The sequence below is a fragment of the Gymnodraco acuticeps genome, unplaced genomic scaffold, assembly GCF_902827175.1.
Source record: "Gymnodraco acuticeps unplaced genomic scaffold, fGymAcu1.1, whole genome shotgun sequence".
Lineage (NCBI taxonomy): Eukaryota > Metazoa > Chordata > Actinopteri > Perciformes > Bathydraconidae > Gymnodraco > Gymnodraco acuticeps.
In genome coordinates, this window is record NW_022991762.1 from 339,599 (window position 1) to 350,603 (window position 11,005).

At 45.2% G+C, this 11,005-nt stretch overlaps 1 pseudogene and 1 gene segment (V, D, J or C); one reads left to right on the forward strand and one right to left on the reverse strand.

The window, feature by feature from the left end:
* Positions 1-7,682: 7,682 nt before the first annotated feature.
* On the reverse strand, positions 7,683-8,611 carry LOC117535072. The segment is given in 2 exon segments: positions 7,683-8,195; positions 8,288-8,611. Coding segments are annotated over 2 exon segments (393 nt in total).
* Positions 8,612-8,640: 29 nt separating this feature from the next.
* LOC117535055 lies at positions 8,641-10,751 on the forward strand (annotated as a pseudogene).
* Positions 10,752-11,005: the final 254 nt, after the last annotated feature.

Consider the following 11,005-nt stretch of genomic DNA (forward strand, 5'->3'; position numbering starts at 1 on the left):
GAGTTTCCAGACCTGTCGCTACCCACCTTCTCTGCGCTTACCACTAAGCATGGCGTGGAACACCACGTCACTACCGGAGGGCCTCCTGTCTACGCCAGGGCCCGGCGGTTGAACCCTTCTAAGCTGGCTGTAGCGAGGGCGGAGTTCGCAACCATGGAGCGCCTGGGCATTGTCCGCCGCTCCGACAGTCCTTGGGCTTCCCCCCTGCACGTCGTTCCCAAATCGAACGGCGGGTTCCGCCCGTGCGGGGATTACCGCCGACTCAACGACGCCACTACGCCTGACCGCTATCCGGTGCCCCACATTCAGGACTTTTCGGCGCATCTGGCCGGTACGGGGGTGTTTTCCAAGGTGGACCTGGTGCGTGGATACCACCAGGTGCCCATGCACCCCCTGGACATTCCCAAGACAGCAGTGATAACGCCTTTTGGACTTTTTGAGTTCCTGCGGATGCCTTTTGGACTCAAGAATGCCGCTCAGACGTTCCAGCGCCTGATGGATTCGGTGCTGCGGGACCTGCCGTTTGTGTTTGTTTACCTCGACGACATACTCGTCGCCAGCGCTTCAGTGCAGGAGCACCTGTCCCACCTCCGAGCCCTTTTCACACGGCTCAACGAACACGGATTAATCATCAATCCTGCAAAGTGCCAGTTCGGGGTGTCGGACATCGATTTCCTGGGGCACCGCGTCACCAAGGGCGGTGCGACACCTCTGCCAGCGAAGGTGGAGGCTGTTGCGGCGTTTCCTCGCCCGCTCACAGCCCGGTCGCTCCGTGAGTTTCTGGGGATGGTGACTTTCTACCACCGTTTCATCGCCCGGGCCGCACACATCTGGCGGCCGCTGTATGAAGCGTTGAAAGGCAAGACCCCCGTCCAGGAGATCGACTGGACAGCAGAGGCGGACGGCGCTTTTGCTGAGGTCAAGACCGCGTTGGCTCAGGCGGCTTTGCTGGCACACCCATCATCTACGGCTCCCATCTCCATCACCACGGACGCGTCAGACTACGCGGTCGGCGCAGTGCACGAGCAGTGGGTGGAGGGCGCTTGGCAGCCGCTCGCCTTTTTCAGCCGCCAGCTGACGCCTAGAGAACGCAAATACAGCGCCTTTGACCGGGAGCTCCTCGGACTTTATTTGGCCGTGCGGCACTTCCGTTTCATGCTGGAAGGCCGTGAATTTACGGCGTTTGTCGACCACAAGCCGCTCACCTTCGCCATGTCAAAAGTGGCGGAGCCTTGGTCGGCACGTCAGCAGCGGCAGCTGTCCTACATATCGGAGTTCACTACGGACATTAAGCACGTGGCTGGCAAGTCGAACCTGGTTGCTGATTGCCTCTCCAGGGTCGTCATCGGTGCCGTCCAGTTGGGCCTGGACTATACTCGCATGGCGGCAGACCAGGTCACAGATCCCGGCGTCCAGGCCCTGAAGGTGGAGAGCGCGGGGCTGCGCTTGGAGGACGTGGTGTTCGGCGACGCGGGCATTACTCTCCTGTGTGACGTCTCTACGGGCCTGGCGCGGCCTGTCGTCCCTGCCAGCTGGAGGCGTCCTGTGTTCGAGGCTGTGCACGGCCTGTCACACCCCGGCGTTAAACCTTCGGTCCGTTTGGTAGCGGCGAAGTTCGTTTGGCAAGGACTGAAAAGGGACGTGAGGACTTGGGCCAGGGAGTGCGTGGCTTGTCAACGCGCTAAGGTGCACCGCCACACGAAGGCCCCGTTGGAGCGTTTCCTGGTGCCTGAGAGGAGGTTTGATCACGTCAACATTGACCTGGTTGGTCCGTTGCCTTCCTCTCAGGGGTTTTCCTACCTCCTCACCATGGTGGACAGGACGACCCGTTGGCCGGAGGCGGTTCCGCTCGTTTCGACATCAGCCGCAGACGTTGCCCGGGCCTTCATTGCAACGTGGGTGTGTCGTTTTGGCACCCCGTCAGACATTTCCTCAGACAGGGGCTCTCAGTTCACGTCCGAGCTCTGGAACGCTGTGGCAGGCGGTTTGGGGGTTAAGCTGCACAGGACTACCGCTTACCACCCTCAGGCTAACGGTCTCTGCGAGCGCTTTCATCGCTCCATGAAGGCGGCCCTCAAGGCCCGCCTTACGGACGGTAACTGGGTCGACAAGCTGCCCTGGGTGATGCTGGGCCTGAGGACCGCACCTAAGGAAGATCTGCAGTGTTCTACAGCGGAGATGGTCTACGGTCAGCCGCTGAGAGTTCCGGGGGATTTCCTCCCAAATGCATGGGCTCCCTGGTCGGCGTCGGCCCAGCGGGCTTTCCTGCGTGACGCCGCTGAGGCCTTTGTTCCGATCCCTACTACTCAGCACGGTACTCAGGTGTCCCAGGTTCCCGCAGAGCTCCGCTCGGCGGAGCACGTGTTCATCCGGCACGATGCGCACAGAGGCCCCCTGCAGCCCCCTTATGATGGGCCTTTCCGGGTCTTGGAGCACGGGGACAAGCACCTGGTGGTCGACCTGGGTGGCAAGGCCGAGCACGTCTCGGTGGACCGGGTGAAGGCTGCTCACCTGGACTTGGACCAGCCTTTGGTGCTGGCTCGACCTCCGCGACGGGGCCGCCCCCCGGCCTCGTCCCCTGTCACGGATTTAAGACCTGTTGTTCCGGTCCCTCCCCTTCCGGGGGCCGCACAGGCGGGAGTCACTTTTCCGACTCCCGTGCTCAGGAGTCGTGGGGGTCGGCGTGTCGTTCCTCCCCGCCATGCTGATTTTGTTTATGTGTGAATTCTGGGGGGGCTTGTGTGGTGACACGTTATTGGACATAATTCACCTTGCTTATTGTGTTGCCACACGGACCCTTTAGTGGGGAACACCTGTAGCTTTAGCTGCCATTCCTGCTAGCTCATCAGGCAGAGCAGTGCATGTGTTAACCTCTCTGAAAGTAATGGATAATAAAGATTGGAACTCCATTCTTAATACACCGCCTCCGACTCTCTTTTCACGGCACTACAATATATGATATAGTCAGACACTGTGTTATTTCAAATCAGGCCTAATGAATAATTAGTTCAAATCAGGCCCGGACTGGCCATCGGGAGGACCGGGAGGTTTCCCGATGGCCTGGCCTGCTAAGTGGCCTGCTGGCCTGAGGATTCTTTTTTTTTATGTATGGATTGTGAACGCAACGCTGCGCAAATGTGGGTCTGACTCTGCCTCACAGAGTGTGACTGGCTGTCTCCATGATGTGGCCTGCCGACATGGCCACTTTCATACAGATCATACTAATGCCCTCGATTGGTCTCTGTGTGTCATTCAAGCTCGGGAGGGTATGTATGTGTGGCGCGAGAGCGAGAGAGAAAGCGCGTGCACCGGTTACGTGTATTGTTGTTGTTAGCATCTGGTGCTAGCTAGCTGCGCTAACGCATATCATGAGCTGTCAACAAGGTGGAGTAGAGTCTTCTCCAGTCAGACTGAGAGACTGATAACTACAGCTCAGGTGAGGTAAAGGACTCTGAGTGTTTAGATAGTTAACTTAGTCTAAGTTCTCTGTGGGTCTCAAACGGTTTGGTCACCATTTATGTAAACACATATTTCCATTTGAAGGGGGAGTGATTAGTCAAATATGGATGAATAATTAAAAAAAATGTTTTAACTAGGTGAAAAAAGGGTAAGATAAACTTGTTAGCTAAAACTATTATTTGCTGCTGCCTCAAAGAGGAGCAGGGGGAGAGGAGGGAGACAGGAGAGGCTGGTTCAGGAGCACAGACACACTCACAACTATAAATGTACCAAAAACAAATAAATAAACAAGTTTCAATGTTTTTTCATATTGGATATGGTATGTTATTGGTTATGGCCATGTTCTTATGATGTTATGATTATTTAAATGCATACAGTTCCGTTGCATATGGGTGTAGTCTCTTTATTTCCCCCTCAAAGTGCACCAAATTGATGCATTTAAGTCCAACATTTAAAAAAAAAAATCTTACCGGGGGAGCATGCCCCCGGACCCCCCTATAAGATTTGAGGTCCACCTGCACTTAAAATATGTTCACATAGGTTCCTAAATAGATTTGCACATTATTTTAAACAGTAACCCATGTCCATATGTTTATTCTGGGGTAGTAGATTTAAAGTTTAGGGCTATCACTACGTGCAGCAACGCTGTAAATATTGACAAATAAATCCAGAAAAATGGCACAAAAGAAAACTGGTAGTGGCCTGGCTGGGTGTATAATTCCCGGCCTGACTTATTTTCCCAGTCCGGCCCTGGTTCAAACTGGCTTTACTCACTTGAATTGCTCCTTAGAATGTAATTTTCTCTGTGGTTTTTTCTATGCAACACATTTTTGTATTGTAATGCCACTCGTATTTTATTTATTTGTGTATTGTAAGTCATGTTTTGAAAGGTGCCCTCAAATAAAATATATTATTGCTATTGTATCTGTGACTCTCTCACATTTTGAATTTTCTTTTTTTTTTAGACAAGGTTAATCCTGGTGTCAATAGGGAAGATCTGCACGGTTCTCTACAGCCCATGTTCAGCAGAACAGGTGGTGCAGCTGCCTGGTTTGGCACCCCCACTATAACTTTGACCAGGGTGGTCGTACTCCCACCAAAATCACACTGGATGTTGCTGTCCTCCTCCTCTAGTGTGTGCACACAAAAGCATTTTACTCTGGGCTCAGCAGGTGAGAAACTAAAGAGGGGCTTCCACATGTGGCAGACCAGGTGTTGGTGCTGCCGGATTTGGCACCCCCACTATAACTTTGTCCAAGATAGTTGCACTGTCACCAAAATCCCACCGGTGTTGGTTCTTTCAATCTTATCTGAGAAGGTTTTCCATCTCCGGCAGAGCAGGTTTTCTAAGTAGTTCTGAGTAAAGGTGAAATAACGACTTTACATTTAGTGATTTTCGTGTTGTGTAAATAATGATGCCTTTCCATGATGCTTTGGAAAGGCAAAGCATAATAAATAAATATATATGTACATTTCAACTTTATTTTTTATTTTTACGATTGCAGGGAACAATGATCAGTTCATGCATAATAAATGATTATTCAAAAATGCCAATGCCAGCAATGTTGAACACTAATATTAAGAACAATACAAATGTATTATTGGTGTTAGTATTGTAAGTAGCTTTTACAAACCTATTGTAATCAATGGAGAAGATACCACAATGTGGACAATTTGGGTTAGGGTCTTCAGGGTCTTTGTTTTGTGTTCATCTATTCTAGGGGAATAAACAATATCTGCGATGTTGAAAGACTTTAAATCACTTGAACTTATAAAAGCAGGGATTTCTCATTGCAAGGAAAAAAGGGTAATTGTATTCAGATAGTACAACAGAAACAGAGAGAGGACTTGCAAATACAAGGTCTTATTATCCTCAGGATAGAAAATCTGCTCTGCCGGAGATCAAAAACCTTCTCAGATAAGATGGAAAGAACAAACACCGGTGTGATTTTGGTGACAGTACAACTATCTTGGACAAAGTTATAGTGGGGGGGCCAAACCAGGCAGCTGCACCACCCTCTAAACCAACCGTTTCCAGACGCTCAGAGCCTTTATCGTTATGATTATTTCATGCTTGCCATTTTCCAGAGTAAGGGATCGACAGGACTTTTTCAAGCTATTGAATGAGCGCCTAATCGGAGAGCAGATCGTCCTTCATGCAATTCAAAATATTTTGTAGTAAAGGAGGTATCTTTGAACTTTTAACATTTAAACTTCTAACGCTGAATTTTTAAATGTAACTTTAACTATCTGCTGGTACACATAGAGTTTTTTTAAGTCCATAAAGTGAATTCAGCAAAAGACAAAAAAAAGACTTCAGTGGATTGCATGTTCTTAATAAATTATTTTTCTATATTGTGTTGTTTTCACATTTACTAAAATTCATATCCTTACATTGGCTCCCAACTCGTTTTAGAATGTATTTTAAGGTTCATTTTTCATTTCATTTAATCGTTTATTTGAACCGGGACAGTGCACATTGATGAACACTTTAAAACAAAAATAATGCTTACAAGTGTAAATGAGCCGGATTTTAGCTTTGAGCTCATTTCCATCCGTAGTCCCGTCACATACAACATATAAGAACATGACATTTATATACATAGCAAAAATAAATACATGATATGCAGGAAGAGCATGAGCAGAATACAAGCATTTACAGTACAATTGGCAGTACAATGTAGCAGCTATGATATATTAAGTGCAAGATAAAATAAAAGAGCTACCTAAAGTGCAAGAGGAGGTACCCCTGTGTTAAAGTGCATTTAGCGGTGATTACACGTCTGTTTGTTGCTCAACCATTCTTTGAGTTGACCTTTAAAACTATTGAGAGTGGGACCATCCCGTATCTGAGTTGGGAGGCTATTCCACAACGAGCTGCCTTTAATGGAGAGGACATTTTGTCCAAAAGTTGTCCGTCTACGATGGACTTCACAGTCTCCTCTGGTTATTAAGATAAGATAAGAGAGAACTTCATTGATCCCAGTTTGGGAAATGTTTGTGTTGCAGCAGCATACAAAGACATGGCATTGTACAATACACATTTAAAGAAATAAACAAGAAAGTAGAACATATACATTTTGAATTAACAAATGAACAATAACAAGATATAAAGCAAGGTATTATATATAAGTATGTGACAGATGGAATATTAAATATTAAACTGAATATATAAATGTGAAATGTGTGAGGAATGAAAACTGATTGCTGATTTTCAGAGTTCAAATTGTGTCAGACGTCTCTTGGATGCTCCCATTGCAGAAAAACATGATTGAGTTCATTTTCACAATAAAAACAGCTACTATGAAACAGTCTGCTGTGGGTTGACTGAAGGGAAACACACAGTCCAGGTGGGATTTGAACCCGGTCTTAAGTAAATCTGTTTTAGGATGAAATAAATGCTTAATTTCTCTGCAGGTTAAAGAAGATACACTTTCTGCATCTTCAGTGTCACCTTTTTAGTCTCTGGTTCATTTGGTCCGGCGGGGAAGGACAAAGATTGAGTATGAAGAAACAGGGTTTGAACCCCGCCTGAGGGAACAACAAAGGAGTTTGTGTGGCTTCATTTGTCGCCTCATAAAAAACATTCCAATTTCAAAAATGATTCGATATGATGTCACGTTGATTTCCTCTTGGGTATTTAATGATAGCTACAAACTAACGGAGGGAGGTCATTTGTGTTCAGTGTGTTATATTCATGAGAGGAGAATAAGGACAGAGAGGTCAGAGATGGTCCTGCTTTAAAGTCCTCCTCCTGGCGACATGTGGACAAATGTTTCTGGGTTATTTTTGGCTGCCATAAAAGAGAAATTGTCTTGAAATGTACAAAAAACATTTGGGATCGGTCAATTGGTAGCAAGGATGCTAGAACAGTCAGTAGCTCGTCTGAACACTATCGCTTGAGAGTTAAAAGCTCATTTGTTTTCGGCTCAGTAATGAGAGCAACACTGTGATTGGTTTTGGGGTAGGAGGTTTCAAAATAAAGAAATAAGTTTAAAAAAAACATGATTTTCTGAAATAGGAATTGCAACACTGATGGAGACAGAGATCATATCAGTCTGATCTGAGGTCAGGGAGATAATGGAGCCCCAACAGCTGAGAAAAACTAAAGCTGCCTTGCTCCTAAATGTAAATAGTTACAATAATACTTTGGAGTGAGAAGCAGAGATCATAATATGGTTTGTGTGAAATGCTGTTTTTACATCAAATGTGTTTTTTTGAACTGGGTTTAATCTCAATGAGTAGTAAGATTATGTATATTTAAGAATAAGAAGTGAATAGTGCTGGGTGGGTTCCTGTCAGCTCTGAGTTCAGTGGGCTGTGTCAGTCTCTTCCTCTTCAGCAGCTGCAGGTGGTTCCTGCTGTAACAGCTCAGAGTCTCTGCAGTCTGACTGAGGGAGGTTTTTGTACGACGACAAATCACTGTGTGAACACGTAACCACTGTGGTAACTCTGACAGTAATAAACTGCTGCATCTTCAGCCTTCAGTCCAGTGATGGTCATAGAGAAGTCAGAGCCGCTTCCACTGCCACTAAACCGAGGTTCTGTTCCTGATTCAAGTGTGCTCGCATATTTTATCAGGAGCTTTGGAGGCTGTCCAGATTTCTGTTGATACCAGAACATATAATTATTACCGGTAACACCTCTGCTGGCTTTACAGGTGAGAGTGACGGTGGATCCTGGAGCAGACGTCTCGACTGCAGGCTGAGTCACAGTCACAGTCTGACCGCTGCATCCTGCACACAGAAACAGATCATTGATTTCTCAGCAGAAAGAAAGGAGAGGAAAGGCAGCACATGATGTTTGAAATGTTGCTGAGTGAATGAACCTGTGAAACAGCAGCAGGCCAGCGTCCAGATGAGGATGGTGATGAGAGTCATGGTGCTTTCTGCTGACTGACACATGTGAGTCCTGCAGTGTTGAACTCACAGGACTATAAACCTTCTCAGTTCACTGGAGGATCAGCTGACCATGCAAAGCCTCCTCTCTATGGAAATGATGTCTCTGCTCTCAGCACACTGAAGGCAACGTGGGACACGAAACCAGGAGGAACACTGTCTGGATTTACACCGTCTATCATCTGAATGGAAGAACATATTTATATCAGGAGTGGAGATGAGGATTTGAGTTTGTGTCCACTGTGGTTGGTATGATATGTCTGTTTGTCTGACATTAACATACATGAGATTCACTGTAGATCAATAACATGTTTCAGTTCTGTTTCAAATACATTTGTTAATAACTGTTATTGAAAAGCCTCGTGTTCATTTAACCGTGTAGAAACTAATATAAAACTGACAAAGTTAGTTGTGTAGAAGACTGTAATGGTTTCTCTGCCAGGTGTAGAAAAGTGATGAGAAATGACATAAATCATCTTAATTCTTCCAGAGATGTAATCCATATCTTTAGAAAAGCTTTGTTGATTTAAAAACTGTATATGTGTCTCTGTTATCAGTGAGATCAGGGAGCTTTCTCAGTGATACATGCTTGCTGACAGTGCAGGAGGTTTTTGTACGGCCACTCAATGAGTTTGTATCACTGTGGTGGACTTTTGGTGGAGGAACCAAACTCATCGTTGACTGTAAGTACCAGAGATTTGTATTTTATACAACTATTAGCAAATATATAACTTTCATTAATTATTAAATGAGACTCAAGTTAAAAAAAACTTAGATTCCATTTTTATATTTTTGTATTAAGCTCCTCTTGTAATCTGAAAGGAACCTTTGCAGACTTCTATATTAATTGTTCTTTTCGTACAAATAATTTTTTTAAAGCAAATAACTTGTTTATTGTCTATATTATATTTTATTATCATAACAATTTTATACTCAATGTTTTTATTTATTAAAATGTGTTAACGCGTGACGTCTCCGCCACATTCAGTTTTACATTTGTAGATCACAATATTGTATTTATTTACATTATTTATCTATTGTCTTTTAAAATATCAACTATTTAGTTGAATTCAAGTTAAATACGGATTCATTTAAACTTGTGATTGTATCAGTTAATGCAGCTTGTCGTCGTGTTCACGGTTCATTGATTTGACATGCAGTGAAAAGGAAGTGAAAGAGACAGATGATAAATGTTTGAACTGTTTTCACTTGAGACGTTCAGCTCTGTCAGTTTAAAGAACATCATCACACATGTGAAGATATTCAATCATTATTATCAATGAATCTTTAGCTTGCACACTTTACACAAAGTCAGTCATTCACACTTGAATCATGTGGGTCTGATCCTGAGTGATTTATGAGAGTAACAGCAGCACAACTTATTCTGTTATATTTGATGAAATATAAGGATTCAAGGATTCAAGGCTTTTCTTGTCATGTGTACATAGCTACAGTGCAGATACTTCAATGAGCATCTTAGGTCACAGGCTCCTCCAACAGAGCAGCACAATAACACAGATACAATAGAGCAAGGAGAGTCTAGATACAAGTAATTGGAATATGATATATTAGATAAATAATGTGTAAGTTGCAAACAGATGAATGTTATTCTTTTAAAAGACGTACAACACTCAAATGTAAATTATAAAAGGCAGTGATACCAATGTTTCCACAGAGGTGACTGGTATCGTAAAGAACTGACACAAGGATTTGACAGCAGCAAAATGACAACATCAAAAAAGGACCTTATAATCAAGTGTTCACTCTAATGTCTCCCTTTTCCTCCCCCCTCCCTCCCTGCTCCAGTGGGTGTGCAGCAGCCCACCCTGAGCGTCCTCCCCCCCCTCCAGAGAGGAGCTGCAGCAGGGCAGTGCCACTGTGGTTGTGTCTGGCCAGCGGGGGCTTCCCCTCCGCCTGGAAGCTGGGCTGGAAGCTGGGGGGCAGCAGCAGCTCCTCAGGGGGGTCCCACAGCCCGGAGGTCCTGGGGAGCGACGGCCGCTACAGCTGGAGCAGCACCCTGAGCCTCTCTGCAGAGAGCTGGAGGGGGGCGGGCTCAGTGAGCTGTGAGGCCAGTCTGAGTGGACAGAGCCCTGTCACTCAAAGCCTGGACCCTGCCCGCTGCTCGGAGTAGAGCATCACTTCCTGTCTGGAGAGGAAGCCGCTGCTTTGCTAGAGATCTCATGAAGACACACATCTCCTCTGCTCACATGTTGCTGCTGTCTCTGCTCAGTTGTTAGTGTTGCTCTCTAATCCTCACTTCCTGCATATTCTCCTGTTTGTTCATCAGCTCACAATTCAACTGGATTTCATTTGTTTCACTCCAACAGAAACTCATCATTCATCTCAAATGTGGCGTGAGCTTTAAACCATCATTAAATAAAAATGTTGATTAAATGAGACTGTGTCTTTGTACTTCTTTAATTCATATGTTCATTGTGAGAAAGATGTATTAATACCTTCAGCATGAAACCTCGTATTATATTAATATAATTTATGACTGTGGGACAATTTCTTTTATTTCTTTTATTCTTTTATTCTACTAAATTCATACAAAAAGAATTATAATTCATACTCACAAAGATGAACAACATTAGTAGAAGCGGGAGGGCTGAAGCTTATGGGAAGTAGCCCTCCTGTGAATCATCCTA